Source organism: Rhinolophus sinicus, linkage group LG12, assembly GCF_036562045.2.
Source record: "Rhinolophus sinicus isolate RSC01 linkage group LG12, ASM3656204v1, whole genome shotgun sequence".
NCBI lineage: Eukaryota > Metazoa > Chordata > Mammalia > Chiroptera > Rhinolophidae > Rhinolophus > Rhinolophus sinicus.
Window position 1 is genome coordinate 52,979,787 of NC_133761.1, and position 17,829 is coordinate 52,997,615.

Here is a 17,829-nt window from a genome sequence, read left to right on the forward strand (position 1 = left end):
AGCAGGACCCCAGACGTCTCCTGTAGTGCACCCACCCCTTTCAGCTCCTAGAGGGTGGGTGAGTCCTAGGAGCGGAACCTCAGTGGCTGACAGAGGTTTGGGGCAGTGGCTGTTTACCAGCTGGGAAGCAAGTGTTCTAACCCGGTAATGAGCTGTAGTCAGCAGCCAGTCTAGGTGACTCAGTCCTGTGGTGGGTGCAGGAGGACGTGGTCATGGAGGGAAGAAGTACAGGAGAAAGGATGCCTCTGTAACCTTTGCTTTTTGTGATCATGCCATGGTAATACCCAAGAGAATTTGGTCCTCTTAAATTGCTACTGGATCGATAGCTTCAGGATAAAGAAGCCGTAGGAAGAACAAAACTCCCAGAGCCCAGTTCCACATGAGCCTAGGGGCTGGCAGGCCTTCAGACGCTCAGACTTGAGATACCAGGAGATTTCTGGTCTCTCTGGTAAATTCAGTGCAATCCTCCAATACACTGAGACTGTCTCCTCCAGGCACCACCAACGCAGATCCCTACTCAAACCACATAGACGTGTGTCTGGGGAAAGGCAAGCATGAAATATACTTCACTGAAAAGTATGGAGGGTGAGTTGATTTTCCAAGAAGGAAGGCAGCAGCACAGCACAGCGGAGCCCTCGATTCACCTCTGCTGAGCAGTCGCTGATTTGCCCACCTGGGAGAGTCTCCCACCTGGGAGAGTCACCAAATTAGTTGGCAATTGAAAATATGATCTTCGATGTTTTCATTCCCCTTAGATCTTCCATTTTAGGACCATGAAACAACAAGAGATTCAAAGTCTCATTCAGAAACAGGAGTGGAAAAGAAGATTCAGTGTTTCTCTTTCTTCAGACAAAATACTTCCGAAGGTATTTCATAACTGAACCGTCAATGTGCAGGTGGAGGAGGTGGGGTGTATGTCTTTCCTTGTTTGGTTTGTGTTGGACAGAGAGGCAGCCTGTGAGTTTACTGGGGGACAGAAACCTCCCACCGACAGTCATTACCAGAAGTCATACTGTCCTTCTGTATGGGAGTGCGGGTTAAGTAGGACAAGCAGTGGGAGAAATCATTTAATTCAGGTACGAAATGTTCTGCCACTCAGATGTGTGACTCAATTCTCCAAGCCACAGCTTTGAAAGCTCCAAACTGAGGCTAATAACGTCTGCTGCTATCTAGAAAGGTAGATCTACTCGTAAGTTCAGGTTTTTCTGATGCCTGCCTGACATAACAAAACATAATTTTGTAGGCCTTCTTTAAGGAAAAAAGTGCAAAGTTGACAAATACAAACTTGCGAGCAGGGTTTTGGAAGGGGCTCACGCAGTGGAGGGCCCTACAGTTTAAGCCTCATTCGCTCCATAATGAATCCACTTTTGCACACCCGCCTATCTCAAATGAGATAAAAGTATATACAAGTGCTTTGCGAATTGTAAGGCATTATATAAATGCATGACACCGAATTATTCTACAAGCCGATAGTACCTACTGTGGGTCAAACAGCATCTAGGTGCAGCCGAGAACGAGACATACATGACATGTTCCCCTTCTTATGAAACCTGAAGTCTAGTGGCACTGCGTCACCATCTAGGGTGGAATGTCCTCCGAACGCTGGATACAGAAGCGAAGCTGATCAGCAGGGATTAGCCCGACTGCCCACCTGCAACGTCAGCCCCTCTCAGGGCTCTCCGGGGCCTGACTTCCACACCTGGCTTTTCGGGACTGGGTTCCACTCAGTCTCAGCCTCTGTCTTTTCCTCCTTCCCAACCATTGTCTTCTTACATACTTACATTTGGAAACCCCCAGAGCAGAAAGCCGGCCTTTCTAATCCCTCATTTTCAAATGGATAGTGGTTGCCTGGGGCAGGGGGACAGTGGGGTGGATGAAAAGATTAGGGACGACAGCTAAGGGGCTGTTCCCTTAGGGGCCCTCTTACGGGGAGATAATAAAAATGTTCTAAAATTGATTGTGGTGATAGATGCACAACTCTGGGACTATATTGAAAGCCACTGAATTGTAAACGTTAAATAGGTAAATGATGTGATCTGTGAATTATACCTCCATAAAGTTGTTTAAAAAAATAAATGGACAACCAAAAGTCATCTAAAATTCAATAAAAGTTTACAGCATGATAAAGATCAGAATAAATAAGAAAAAAAAGAACTTGAAAGAAATAGAGATCATTCAGAAAATGGAAGAGAATTTTTAAAAAGACCAATTATCCTTAGAGAAATTAGAGAAGATGTTGTATCCAAAAAAAAAAAAAAAGACTCCAAGCCTCGGGAGCTGTGAGAAAGTGACCATTTAAAAACAAGAAAGAGTTCTTGTAAATGTAAAAACCAGATATTTGCTGAGATATAAAAATTCTATTAAAAGTTTGGTAAATAAAGTCAAGCATAAGTCTCAGAACATAAAGCAAAAGGCCCAAGACACTGGACACATACAAGTTTAGCATCTGATGACCAGGATTGTAAGAATTAAAGAACAGAGAAAATAGGGGATGCGGAATTAAAAAGGGAAAAGTAAAGAAAAATTTTCCCAGAGCTAAAGGAAGACAAGAGTCTTTATAGTGAAAGGGTCTGGCATGAATAAAACAATACTTCTGTCTAGACACATCAACGTGAACTTCCAAAATATCAAAGAGAAGAGCAGAGACTAAAAACTTAAAGAAAGATAAAATGGGTGATCAACAAAGGAATCCAAACCCAACTGGCATCAGAAAGAATAGATCTTAGAAGACAGTTTAACAGGCTTTTAAAATTGTCATTGAAGATGATTTTGAATTGAGAATTTTATGTTCTACTTTTCCATCAAGGAGGAGAGTACTAAATTCCATCTAATACAGTGAAAAATGTAGGGACACTGTCTAAAGTTGATGGAACAAGATACAAAAATTTCAGTATATTGTCTGAAGTTTCACCAGTAGCCATTAAAAGAATTAAACGATCATTACTATTTTTTTAATGGAAAGGGAGATGAGGGAGAGAGAAAAGAGGATATATAAGCTAAATCTTTATTTTTTTATAGTTAGGAGTGGATAATTTTGCTAGTTGATATATAAGAAACATAAATCTAAAAATATTATTTAGAGGTATAAAAATAACTATTGGAAGTACTGAAAACAAATTTTTTTTTTTTTAATTTAAAAACAGTTTTTAAAAAGTTGCTGCTAAGAAGCAGGCCTGAAAGTTGGGGAGGGTGCTTTTTGTTTTAAAAATGATATATAGGTTTTTAAAAAGCTTTTAAATCTAATTAATGGGACTTTTAAATATACAGCCCAGAAACATATGGATGGCCCAGCCAGTGACACCTGAGTAGCTGCCCCCCCAAAGTGAAACTAACTCCTTCATGGTTTGTGGCTTTTAAAGTTACTTGAGTTTGGGAAATGTCATCTTACTCTAAATGCTGCTTTTGGAGATTCAAAATGTATATGAGTTTGCTAAAAACTCTGAGAAATCCTGCAGGAAAGAAACCAGCTTAACTTCATTTGAAAGCAAGTCAATTCATTGAGAGATCAGTTTGACAAATTATTTGATTTTAATTAATTTACCATCATCTTTTGTTGTTGTTGAAGATATATTATTTGTAATGGAAATGTTTCCAAAACTCTGAGAGGAATGTGAAAGTGGCAAAAAAAAAAAAAAAAAAAAAAAAAAAAAAAAATTAAATGTGAAAAAAGCTAGTAAAACATAAATTAATATAACTGGATAATTTTCCACATATGAGATTGTTTAGGCTGCCTCTGGTTTCTTGTGGATGTTTCTGAAGGTGCTTTTTTAAACTTTGTTTAAAATGCCAAGCGTTTTAGGTTTTCTTTTCCACAATTCCTCTAGTGGCCTGTCAACCTTAATTTAGTATTTCTAGCAATTAAACATTTAAATTAAATATAAGTTTAAAAATATCCCAAAGATATCAAACTTTTAAATTAATTTAAATCTAATTTAAATTCTAAATGGATAGATTCATGTAGCAGGAAGGAAGGTTATCACCCCTTCCTTCGCCCTTTAGTGTAGTAACTGTTGAGACCTTTTTAACCAAGGAAATCTGGGTTCAAGATGACTCAAATGCTTTCTTTCTGGTAAATGATAACAACAATAAAAAAGGAAACCTGAGGTCTGAGTGTGAACCCCAGCTCTTCTGCCGATGGGCAAGTGAGGTGTCTTGTCCTCAGCCTCCTCACACAGAGACAGGACAGGCTCCCGTCTCATTACCGCTGTGAAGACTGGCCCGGTGAGCAAGCTGCTTGGTCCACAGGAGGCTCTTCATAAATAACAGCAAGTTGAAAGGTGGAGGGGAGTTCTTCAAATCCTTCCATCTAGTCCTCTATAGAGGCCATGCCAACAAGTAGCTGGAGGACGCTTTTACGATTGTTGCACCTGATTTATCTCACTCCGGGAGGGTATTACAGTGACACTTGCCATTACAAGTGAGAGCATATTTGTTCCTCTTTAATTCTGAAGGGCAGTGTGATAGTCTGATGGGCGTCCTTTGTGCGGTAAGAGTGATTTCTATCTTCCGTTCACTCTGCGAAATGGGCAGTGCCTCTGCCCCCTCCCTGCTCGCTGAGTTCCTACCCTCTGCCGTGCTCTAGGGCTGCAGCCACTGCTCTCTGGCTCCAGGATCCTAGCACCAGTGGGCCACTTCCCTTGGACACATCTAACAATAAGGATATTACTTTTTCTTTTTCCAGCCAGTATGCTTTCATGAGCTTCGTACTCTCTAGCCCAAAGGATATTGTTTTTGTGCTCACAATAACTTAGCTATCTCAAAAACTGGGAACTATCATTTTGGGGGTCATCGATGCCCCATCTTTCATTTCTTTCAAGGACCTCTTACTGTTCTTTACAAATCCTACCACTCTTCTCCATAAGTGATCAAATTGACGAGGTTTGACAAATCAATTTTACCTGTGCAATTTAATTGAAGGCCCATTCATCTATCCTTGGAGAACTTCTGAAAACTCAGTATGGACTTTACTCAAAATACACAGATAAATAGCATGTGAGTGGGTTGGTCAAAAAAAATTTTTTTTAATCACAAAACATCTAAGAAATTAAAATTGATTTTAATCAGTCCTTTTTGAGCCTTCCAAACTTACTTCCATCATTTCTCATTTCCCAGGCCTGCCTGATCTTCTGGTGGCTCCCTACAGGGGAAAATGGAGCTGCAGAGCCAACCAAGCAAGAGATGGCCTCAACAGGAGGAAGTCACTGCATCCCAAAACATTCCCTAGGATTTGATATCCAGCTGCTTAGGGTATAATTTGTTGTAATAAGCAACTAAAGGTTGTCTATCGGTAAAGTCAAAGTGTTCAAGAGATGGCTTGTGAAAGTTTAAAAGAAAAAAAGTAAGCTACAACGGGCATGATTTTGTTTTGGAAATGCTTTCACAAAACAGGGAGATGGACAACCATCTCTCAGAGCACGTGCGTTGCTCATACGTGCACTGGTGAACACAGAAGACTAAGTGGTATCCTGGGCGGGTGACCTCATCCCAGGGAGGCGTGTGGCTTTCATCTTGCTCACAGGGAGGTTGTTTAATGGGAACCAGGCAGACGTGGCGGAAGAAAGGTCATTTCCTGTGGCCTGGCATCTCAAGAGTTAAGGTGGGTGTGGGTGTCAGAACAGATGGGCTTGGTCCAATGGCTGTGGGATTTGGGGGCAAAGGGTATTGGTATTCTTGTCCCAGGTAAAGACAGGAAGCAACAGAGGGTTTGCAATGGGCAGAGAGAAAGTCTAGGAGCCAGGATGAAAGCTTTCCTAGGCCCAGACCGGAAACAGGTGGGTTTTGAAGGCAGCTCCTCCCATCAGCACCAGAAGCATCAGAGCTGAGGAAAAGGAAGAGTTGATGGAGCGTGAGCATCTGTGAAGTGGGTGAAAGCTATAGGTGGGAACTTTCGGTTTCCTTGGACACTGCCATGGAGAGAGGCACAGGGATCAGGTCCCTTCAGGTTTTCTTGGAGGAAAAGCTTAACTAGGGAGTTATCCAAAGGTGGAAGGCAGACGCTAGTGGCCTTTCTCCTGGTCTAAACCTTTTCCAGCGGACTGAGTGTGGCCACGGCAGTCTGGCACCTCTCAGAGAAATGGTCCTTCACTGAAAGCTTGAGTGTTAAAGGAGGGGCTTGGAGGGTGAGAGGGAGCAGGATTTGGTGAAAGACAAATGGAGAAAAGTGGTGTCAGATAGATATTTTACACATGCTTTAAAATAAAGGTTTGAGGACTCCTGATTAGTTTGAAGGCGCTCAGGGGGTGGGTCCTCCGGCTTCCAGCAGAGGTCAGTAGTGTGTACAGACCAGGTGAGTCAGACGGCCAGGCCACGGGCAATAAGCTGATGCGGGTACCAGACCTTGGACCTCTGTCTGCGCAGGTTCTTCCTAGTAGATATGTGAATATGAACCTGGACAGGCCTTTAACAATGCTTTTTAATACAAATGCCAATATAATCGAGTAGGTAGCCCAAGCTGGCAGCTGGATGGCGAGGCAGTCCATGGAGACAGACCCTTCTTTTGGTCCAAAGATCTTTATGCCAGAGGTGTGTACATGGGGCTCTGTTCAGAGATGTTCTTTCCACCCTAAAGATAGTATCACTTACGTGCAAGGGTAACTACATCCCATGAATGTGCCATGGGCCAAAGGGGATGCCTCCAGGCGTGTGGACTCTGCTCTAGTTCTTAGTCTGTGTTCAAGTTCCCTGGAAGGCGGCAGTCATGCAGGATTAGTAGTCCTGATTTGAAGTTAGAAGCTCTGATATTCACTGTCTGATGATGACAGAGAAAAGGTGTGTGCTTCCTGGGTGCTGGCCTCGCCTGGGGGCTCAAGAGGCAAGGAAGATGTGGGAATGGACACAGTGACCCATGGCTGGGGGGTTTGGGGAAAAGAGGAACTGGCATCCTTGCCCCAAGAGAGGATGGGAGGTCCGGGTAGATCTGAAACGTGAAACAGAAGTGGTGTCACGTGTCACAGGTCACTCTAGCCAGACTGTCCAGCTGCAGGCTTTGTCAGCACCACCCCCATGGTCCTGGGGCACTCAGAAATGTCACTGCATATATTTATACAATTTTTGTTGATGCTTCACCACCTGGTCAGTTATAGATGGGGATGAAGGACCTGAAAGTGCCCAGATTATCTCTCAGGGCTGACCCTCTATTCTAGGTATTATCTTATAATTAAGGTAGCTAAGTGTTTAAGGACACTGGGGATCGAGGTTTCTGCAGCTCTCTGATTTCCTAAAGACTCATACCCACCGGGGTTCACATAGAAGCACCCACAGACCGGGGGTAGGGGGACAGCTGCACAGCAGGTGTCCCCATCACGGGTCAGGAGAAGGAGCAAGCAGTTTAATTTTTTGCCTGAGGAGAAAGTGGCTATATCTTTATCTCGTACTCCTGGCACAGAGGGGCTTGGTGAAAGATAGTTCAGGAGAACATTTCAACAACGTGAGCCAGAGTGAAGCCGAAGGTGGTGTCCTCTGAAACATGGTTGGGTAGGAGCCGTCCAGAAGCCAGGGGAGACCACACCACAGTGTTGTGTGCCCAGGCCATGACAGAAAGCACAGGCTTCACACATGTTGCAGCATGTTGGAGGCGAGGCAAGGCGAGGCGTGGGTCCCCCTCTTCTTCCCAGTAGAAGCACCCAATCTTCTTGTGTCCCATGGGAAATGGCCAACTTGAACTGAAGCTTGGCCTGTGAAGCCTGCTGGCAGCCAAAGCTCTGTGGGAACCTGAATCAAGTGCCAGAGGCCTGAGGTGGCAGCAATGGGCAGGAGAGCTGCTGTACTCGGAAGGACGGGGAGGCCATGGCCGCCTGCCTCCTCTCTCAGAGCCTTTGGTGAGTTCCATGCACACTGGCCTTGGTTTCTGTTCCGGAACTGAGGCCACAGGCTGGGTCATTCTCGTGCAACTAGTGGGCTCAGGGCTGGAACCCCCCAGCATAGCTGGCCAGTAAATATGTCTTTCCCCAAACATACAGGTGAGGTGGCATCTCCAGGAAGGTGGTGGGGGCGAAAGGAAAGTCAGGGTACTTTTGGAGGAGCAGATCACAGAAGCAGGGGCTGTTTCATTTCTCTGCTTCCCAGCAAAGTGCAGTCAGAGAAATGGTTCATCTACTCCCATTACCCTCCGAGCAAAAGCCTCGTCTGAGCTCTGGGTGATCCTGCCTGTGCGACGTGATTAGCTGTGAGCTCACGTCAGTGTTTCATAAACAGGCACCTGATCTGTGGTCGCTGTCACTGGGCTCATCTCCTCCCTCTCTTGCTTCCTCTTCCTCCGTTTCCCCTTTCTCTCCTTCGCCTTCTTCTTCATATGTCATTTTGTTATATTTCTAGATTCAGAATGAAGAGGGCCCTTTGGAATTAAATTAAATGGCCTGGTAATAAAAAGGTTAAATTAAAAGTGTCTGGGCCTTGATGGGCCCCTCCCCCCCACTGCTGGGCAGGTGGTCGCTGCCCCAATGTCAACTGGCGGGGCTGCGGCTAAGAAATCAATCACACAGAAGAGGCGGCAAGGCAAAAGGGGCCTTGATTCGATATACCAGGTAATTTTCCGCAGACATACACAGAGCTCAACATCTTGTACAGGGGTTCGGCCATCAGATCCTTTAATTGAAAATTTACAATGTGGAAAAAAAATGATTATGTGTCCATGGGATTATTGTCCACATCAGTAAGCAGAGATGGAACATTTGTTCATCCCCTAGTGAAATGATTCCGTAAAGCTCACCATGGAAGGTGGCAGAACAACAGGGAAGGTAAGCAGAACACTGAATGAAAAAGTGCACGTACTCAGTTCCCCTCCTGGGGGGAGGAGTGGCTCTGATTTATTCTCTAGGTCCTACTCTGTGAGGGTGACGGAGGAAAGTTCTACACTAGATACAACAGCCCAGGAGCCTTACCTCCAGGGATGAGCTCCATTGACAGGGAAACTGCCCCCAGCAACCTAACACCTGTGTGACACAGACAGATGAGGGACCGGCTGGAGGCAAGCCCAGGGAGGTGTTGGGTGAATGATTGCACCCCACATTCTCCCAGGCATCCCCACTGGAAGCTCTGCTGGCTCCTGCACTGCGTAGTCACATGGATGGATGACATAGGAGCAACTGTACGTCTTCAGAGGAAAAGCCAGCTTGAACACAGCAGTGGAAGGTACTGCTGCGATGAAACCTTACATTTTATCAACGCATCTGCCAAAGCTTCTGAGGGAAAAGCTGAAAAATTACTGACAAAATGAAAACTGATATGGCTGCTATGTAATTACTGGCAATCTCTGAGTTACAGACACCGGAGTTGTAAACATGTCATGTACACAAACGACCAGCTGCGTTTTACTTCCACCCTTTCGACCATTTTTTTTTTTCTCTAACAACAAAGCACAGAAAACTCTCCTCTCGCTCTGATCATGGTGCCGTCACACACACACCAGTTTAGGGCCCTTCCTCGTTCTTGTTCTTCTGTCTCTTACCCAGGTAAGTCACAAAAATGTCATCCCCGTCACCACAGATATGCTATTTGTAGACCACAAAATCAATACCAGCAACTCTCACCCTGTAAGAGCAGGCTTTGCTCAAAGACAAGAAGAAGGCCCTGCATATTGTGAAAGGATTGAGATCAGATATGATAAACATCATGCCATCCATTCCCAATCCTCCTGAGAAAACCGACATTTTGGTGGACGGCGCACACAATTTGGTGATAGTTATCTACATTTAAAATGAACTTTTGATGTGGCAAGTTAGCAATTAGAAATTTATCATATGGATTTCCCCTCTGGATTCAGTCACATCAGTACACAGAGACACCAGCGGGTGGGTGTTAACCAGAACATTGTCTTAAAGGTAAAGGGAAACAACGAGGACTGATCTACAAATGCTGGTGTATTCATGAGAGGACATACCATGCATCTGTCACAAAGAATGAGGCAGATATTCAGGAGCTGATCTGGACAGAGGTCCACGCTTTGTTGTAAAGTGAGTAAGCAAGTTACAGAATGCGGGCTAGAGAGTGATCCTGTTTTTCTCTTGTCTCTGAAATCTTGGCTTCTCCTTCCCTTTTATCCATCTCATCTCCTGCTTCCCCTCCCACCACCTGACCAGGCATATTTAACAGATGAAGGTTGGAAATGAGTCTGTCCTCAAGACAAACAAAATAGAAGGAGAAACAGAAAGAAAGAAAAGGAGGAAAAAGGGGAGAGCCCATGTGAACCGTTTTGAGGGTCAAGGAGAGTCTTCGACAGTGTGAGGATAGCTGGGAAAACAGAGAATAAAAAAAGAATGGGGGCTGTAAAGGATTATGGAAGTGTATTCTGAATGGAATTGTAAGGACATACACTGAAAATTTCAGCAAAGAAAGTTACCACCAAGGTTAGTTTTAGGGAGTGGGACAAGAGTTGGGGCAATAAGGGTGGTTTTTATCTTTGTGTTCTTTTGAAGATGGCTTTTCCTGGAAGTACTATTCTTACAACAAAAATTAAGTTAACAGAACATGTGTGAATCTACTGCAAGTCCCCTTCAAGGCTTAAAAAGACTCTGTTTCTCCATATCAGTCTCTGGTTTCTAGGGAAGATCGAGTTTAATTTGTATTCAACATAATTTAAATCAATTTTAAAACTATGTTCAATTGTGTTTATGTATTTCTTTCTCTTTATTTTTTCTTTTCAAATTTATAGCATACATTACTGATACTATGGCTAGCTGGCAACCTCACCATAATCTGTAACACATTCTTCAACAGGAAGATGCTTTCCAGGTTCTAAACTACCACTGGCAAGACTAACTTTTGGGGGACAGCTTAGTTGGTTACAGCACGAGCTCTGAACAACAGGGCTGCCGGTTCGATCCCCACATGGGCCAGTGAGCTGCACCCTCCACAACAAGAATGAAGGCAACGAGCTGCCGCTGAGCTTCCAGAGGGGCAGCCGGATGGCTGAGTTGGTTAGAGCCTGAGCTCTCAACAACGTTGCTGGTTCAATTCCCACGTGGGATGGTGGGCTGTGTCCCCAGCAACCAAAGATTGAAAACAGTGACTGGACTTGGAGCTGAGCTGCGCCCTCCACAACTAGATTGAAGGACAACGACTTGGAGCTGATGGGCCCTGGAGAAACACACTGTTCCCCAATATTCCTCAATAAAATTTATAAAAACCAAAACCAACTTTTGGAACCCAGTTCATCTTAAGGTTAACATTTGATGGAATTACATATTTAAATAAAATTTATGAAATACTTTCAAATTATTCTCATTCTGTTTAATGTTTATAACGCTAAGGGAGAGTGACTATGTATATAATCACAGAAATATACACAGACACTCTCAGAAGAAATATTATGAGCTAAGATAAATTTGTCGTATGAGAATTAATTCCAACTCACTTTATGAAACACAAGGAACTTAATTTTGTGTTACATCATAAAAAGAACTTCTACTAAATAAAAATGAATGACAGAGTAGCAAGAGGGGAGCTGAGGGCAATGCAGCAATTTGGATAAAAATGGAACGTAGACACTTTTTCCTCCAAGGTCAGCAGTTCAAATTTAGCCAAGGTCAGGAGGGACAAAATCACCACTAGAGACTTGACCTCAACCTGACTATTGCAAACAGTATATTAACATTGTGAAACTGTTACAGCAGATGGCAATCCAGTCAACTCTTGGTAACTCGGCCTAGTTAACTGCCCATGTCCTTGGCTAACGATGAGCAAGAAGCCCACCCAGTACATTTTGCAGGGAGACCGTGTAGACGGCTAAGTGCCCACCGTGAGAATTCCCTCATGCATACTTGGGGGGCAAAAAACACTGCCAACTTCCAGATTCCTGCCTCACATTCTAGATTACTAAAGGGCTTGCAGGGCATCTGACCCAGTTGTTCCTTATTTTTACTTTTGTCTGAGATACAGGGGCAAAAAAGCAAAGTATGACAGCATCCGCCCCTTTCATTTCTCTTTGTTGGTTCTGGATTATGGATAGCCCTTTCCTCTACTGCACCTTTGAAAGTGAACGGTTCAGATCTCACTCAATTGAAGTGGATCAATGCAGACTGGATTTCCTGAACTATAGAACACTGCAGAGCAACCCCTTAACAAGCTCCAGGGAAGAGCAACGAGGGAGGCTTGCAAATTTGTCACCAAGTGTCAGAATAGAGTGTTCATTTATAGAGAGATTGTGACCTGCCAAACGCCGGGAAAATGTATTCCAAGCAACGTGGAGTATATTCTGGTGGACATGGCCATGCTCACAAGAAAGTCCTCTTTGTTCGACTGAGGTTTAAGTCAGTAAAACGTCCATTTAATTAAGAGGTAGGTAAGTTAGGCCTTCAAAGAAGCTGTGCTTGGTACCGTGTTTCCCCGAAAATAAGACCCGGCCAGACCATCAGCTCTAATGCGTCTTTTGGAGCAAAAATTAATATAAGACCTGGTCTTATATTATATTATACCCAGTATTGTATTGTATTGTGTTGTATTATTATATTATATATTATATAAGACCCAGTCTTATATTATATTACATAAGATAGGGTCTTATATTAAAATAAGACTGTGTCTTATATTAATTTTTGCTCCAAAAGAGGCATTAGATCTGACGGCCCGGCTAGGTCTTATATTCGGGGAAACACGGTAGATGTGGGGAAAAGAGGATTCAAAAATCTGTGCAGAAGCAGCAGCCTCGAAGGCGTGTGGCCCAACATAAAGTTTCTGTGCTCAGAAGGCTGCCTGGATGTTAATGGAAGGGGAGGACGGGGCAGGGAGGGTCGCCCGTGCCCAGCACTATCCAGCAGTTGGGCTGGGGGCGCTGGGGAGGCCTGGGGACAGGAGCCCTTTCTCGGTCTGCATCTCCTGGCTGGAGTCCGTCACTCACCCAGCAGCCTGTGCTTTGGCTTCCCGAGACCAAGCCCTGGAGTTCAGAGAGGTAACCCCCGCCGTGCCTCTCATTGCAACACTGAGCCTCAGAGAACGAAGCCTTATCTCTTTGTGTTCCGTTCATATTTTCTGAGAAGCCACAGATTCATCATACTGAAAACACGTTTCACGCTCATGGGAAAGTCTTCAGTCTCAGCCCTCAAGGCAATCTCTTACAAGTTTGATTAAAGCTGACTCACAGTCTGGGTTCCAAAGCTGTTCAACCACAAGGCAGTGGAAGAAACCACCTCTGGAAGTTTTGAAAACTCCCTTGGGGTCATCCTGGTGCCATCCTGCCCTACAAACCTGTGTCGTCCGCCTGGCTGGTGGGGTCTCTGCGAGCTTGTGCCTCCTCTGCCTGCTCTACGCTCCTGGCACACGCCTGGCTTCCTGGCCAAGTATCTCACTTCCAGCTTCCTACCTTTGCCTGAACTGATATCCTGGACTCTAGATGTGCTTCTGTTCTTAAGATGTTGATCCTGCTAACCCTCCCCCACCCCCCCGCCACTCTCAGTTGTCTCCTGAGGCTCTTCCTCAACAGTGAACAGGTAGTGCGCTGGGCTCTGCCTCCCTCCCCTCCTTCACGTAGAACCACCCCCGCCTACTGTCCCACAATGCATAGGTTTAGACCTGGATTTTCCCTCTGCTTAGCCCCGAAGGGCTGACATCATGTCTGTATGGTCTTCAGAGCCACCCACAATGCCCCTGTGCTCCAGGGACTTCCTCTACCTTCCCCGGGTCCCAGATGCTTTTGGGAATCTTCCCAGCAGTGAGTGACCTTGTTCTGTGCTGGAAATGGTTATTCCAACCTCAGATGATGGGACATATGTCTCTGTGCCCTTTCCCTTGGACTCATCTGTCTTCACCACCAAACTTAGGTTGTTAGCCCCTGCAAACCAGGGCCCCACACCCACCAGCATCAAACCCTCAGCACCAGACTTCGCCTAAGCTCTGCTTAGTTACAAGAAGATATAGGGACAAAACAGCCACTGGTCTAGAGGTTCTGAGGCCATACAAGAAAGAATTAATTACCAACAGCTCCTTCACCTGCCTCAATGACATGTTTGAGCAGGGCTGTCTCTCCGCTCTCCTGCTTGGGTCAGAAGGTGGCATGAGATCAAATGATTCGAGTGTTTTACCCATAAAACCCCGATAAATGGCAGCGACCATCACTCCTGTCAGCCAGATTGGGGCGCCACACCAGCCACCCTCACCTGGACCAGCAGAGGCTAATGACACAGCCTCCCCAAGCTAGGTCTGACTTGTGTGCCTCTCCGGTCTCCCCCAGAACTCTGTGCTTGTTTCTGTCACTGCCTGCGGCACCCCGTCTTGCAACCATCGTCTCCACATAAAGACAGCCTCTCATTAGTTTATGCATACCCACAGTGCCTGGCACACGGAAGGAGCTTTGCCAACGGCGAATGAATGCATCCATGAACGTGCAAAGGAGTGAACACAGCAAGGTTTGGCTTCACACACACACTGACTGAGGAGCAGGTGGGAACACTCGCTAAAAAGTCCTAACCAGAGGACTTCCCGAGGGCCGCCCGTCGCCGGCGCCCTGGCTCAGCCCTCTCCTTACCTGTATGGCTCCATGGTCCGAATGCCGTAGAACAGCGCCTCCTCCAACAGCCCGAGGTTGATGCAGGCGTCCATGGCGCAGTCCAGCACCCGCAGCTGATAGATGTTCATGTCAGGGAGCCGAGCAGAATTGCGGTTTATGATCTTCTGGCACATGGCCAGGACCTGTTCCCACTCTGTTATTCGCCCTAGTTAAGGATTCATTGTCTTCACCAAGAAGAACACAAATGGAAAACGGGATTCTCTAAGAGGCTGGAGAGCTCCCAGGCACAGGACGGAAGGAGGAACCTGTTGTTTTGCGCAGAAGAGCTGCCTGAAAACACACTTGAGAGACAGAAACGCGTAAGTGGCACCTCGGAGAAGTAAATTCTATTTACATCAACAAACCACCTTCTAGCCAAGCCTGCGCTTTGGGGAATTAAGAGGCCAAAGAACTATTCTTTCTTCCCACTCCTGTTTTCTCTGCTCCCGGTCACGAAATGAATGCTGCTCTTTACTAAACCGAACTAAAGAGGAAGTTAGTTCAGTCTCCAACTGTTTCCCTTGTTAGCTTCTGCTGCAAACCTGATCTGAAACAAGATTCCTTTTTAAAAAGGAAGAGCTCGTTGCTGCTTCTGTGCCATTTGAAGCTTGGGCATACGTGCAAGCCAACACACAATCGACGGGCACACACTAAGGGAAGCAATCTGAAATTCATTTCCACTGGATCTCACATTTAAGGTTTTTGATTATGCAGTACAAGTGACCCAAGCCTATATTTAACTGAAAAAAGGTAAGCTTATTTCAAACCCCCCAAAATAGAAGCTATTTTAAGCACATGGCTTATGCACATAAATTGTGGGCAGGGGGAAATGATGCTTTCGAAAGGATGGTGAGAAGACCCAACATCCACTCTGAGAACCTGTGACTTTCTCATTAATCATTTGTCCATAACTGACACGCGAGGAACCTTGGTGTGAGCTCACTGTTATTACCTGCCCTCTTCTAGAGGCAGCTCGAAGACGGAGGACACGGGGTATGGGGTGCACCTCGAATCCCTTTGAGGTGAATGCCCTCGGGAGCACAGTGGAAGCGGGAGTGCGGGGGACATCACATGGTTTCTTTCCTGTGCTGCTGTGTTCGGTGAGGTGGCAGCCGAGGAGGATGCTGGAGGGGCTGGCCCTTCTCCCACCCCTCCCCCACCTTCGACCTGCGCAGCTTCAAATTCACCTGCTTTCATATGTTGGAATTCCTCTAGGGAGGAAGATTGGCAGATTTCAGATGTAGCAGAAATGGCATCGCCTTTGTAGATAAAGCTGGACTTAAATCTAAGCTAGTCCTGCCATTTGTCTGATTTGAGGTTCTAAGCAATTAAGTCACCTAAGTGCTTTGAGGTAGGCCAGAAATAAAGATGCCTAATGTCACTGTAAGAATTAAATAAGATACCCTATGTAAACCATTATTTTTGTGCTCTCTCGTGAGCCAGGCGGAGTTCCGGGTGCCAGGGACATAGGGAGAAAACTTTAGTGTCACACACAAAATACACAGGACACAAACACTAGTGCCTTTCTCCTTCCTTTACTGTGTCATGACCCTGAGCGTGACTGGGCTTAAGGAAAATGGTTCAGTGGACCAAGTTTGATCAAATTTCTTCCATCCCCCCACATCCCTCCCCACTCCCACACAATCCAGTCTCTTCACTATCCAGTGCTTTCCTGCCCCCCCAACTTCCCAACTCAAAGCCCTCTTCATCCGGGTGCTCACGTGTGAGCCCCGCCCTGAACAGAGAGTATGTTTCAAGGCTCCTAATCCCTTCCTCCAGCAAAATCTACCCCCTCTAGCATCCACCCTCTCGGGACACTGCTTTCCAAAACATTAGCAAACGCTTGATAAACCAATCAAGCCCCTTATGTGAGTGGGGGCTAATATCTTTATTAACCCTCCCAGGAAATGTATTTTTCTTTCAGTGGGGGCCTCCTGGAGGCACAACACCTTACGCCAAAGGCATGACTTCCCTGGTTAGAATTTCAAGCACCACCACGTGTGTCTGAGGGCCTGTGCATCACACTCCCCATACGTTGCACTCTCTAATTTTAGGATGAGTCCTGTGTCAGAGGAGCCGACTCTGGTCTCAGAAGAGGTGCAATTATGGAAGAAAAGGGAGTTGGCAACTTTCTTTTGTATTCATCTGACATGTATGTTTAAAGTCTGCTGAATGCATCCCCCAGAGGTTGGGGGAGGTGGTACCTTAGGCAACATGCTGATTTTGTAACAGTCTGCAGGGCTAACCTCTGTGGCTTTTCATTCCAGGATTAGATATTTGATGCACTGTCAGGAAGAATGACTGTCTCTTGCACAACACTAGACATTTCTGTGGGAAGACTTTGCACCTTATTCTAACATCGTGTTGTTTGACCTCCATTATGATTTGCCTATTCAGTTAGATACGCTCCAACTCATTTTAAAGAGGTTTGAAGTGACAAGCCTTAGAAGCAAAAGCCAGATGAGATACGCTCCGGCCCCGATAGGAATACACCTGCTTTATCCACCCCAGCAAGCTGGAAGGGACTGCATGCCAATTTCCCTTTGCAATGTTGGCAACTGTCTCCTGGCAAACAAGGCAAACCTTTCCTGTAAAACACCCCAGTGAGCAAAAAGATGAATAATTTTAACTAAGAGGCTTTTCCCCAAGCCGATGCCGTCAGGTATTTGCTCACAAATTCAGTCACTGGCACTGGCCTGGTGTTCATTACCAGGCATTCTGCTCCAGTGAGGACGTGAGCTCCGGACCTAAGCAGAGCCCACCTGAAGAGAAGAGATTGTCAATAGACAGAACAGATACCTTTTTTCCTGAAAACTTTCAAATGACCATGAGAGGATTAGGGGAAAAGAGAAGGGGAACAAAGTGAATTCACCTGGGAAATAATCAGCTCCTTGAGACTCAGACTGTCAGACCGAGGGGCTTTTCCTCACCTCATCACATTACTCTCCTGCTTAAAATCCGCCCACAGTCTCCTCTGGCCTATAAAATTCATCTCCTGTGCATGGGATTTAAGGCCTTTCCATGTCCCCTTCCCCTCATTCTGAACAACAGGGAATTTCTGAGCAGCACGCTGTTCCCCATCACGTGCGTCTCACCTGGCCCCTCCCTCCGATGACCTTCTTCCCCTCCTTCACTGGGTTTGCCTGGTGACCTCCTACTAATCCTCCCAGTGAGAACTCAGTTGTCACCTCCCCTGTGACACCTTCTTTAACCTCCCAAAGCTGACTGCCGTGCCCTCGATGCCCCTCAGATACACACACGCAGGTCTCGGGGGTATTGTGGCTTCGGTGCCAGACCACCGGAACGAAGCGTAGCGGAATCTCTGTGCTGGTGGAGGGTCCTGCCTTCAACTT

At 45.8% G+C, this 17,829-nt stretch overlaps 1 protein-coding gene across 2 annotated transcripts in view; it reads right to left on the bottom strand.

Moving 5' to 3' along the window:
* SMYD3 (SET and MYND domain containing 3) overlaps positions 1–17,829 on the bottom strand; it is a 555,690-nt gene that overhangs the window by 72,895 nt on the left and 464,966 nt on the right. For both annotated transcript variants that reach the window (XM_019730893.2, XM_074316893.1), the window contains one exon: positions 14,456–14,630. In XM_019730893.2, the coding sequence (XP_019586452.1) occupies positions 14,456–14,630 (175 nt within the window). The remainder of the gene's footprint in view (positions 1–14,455; positions 14,631–17,829) is intronic.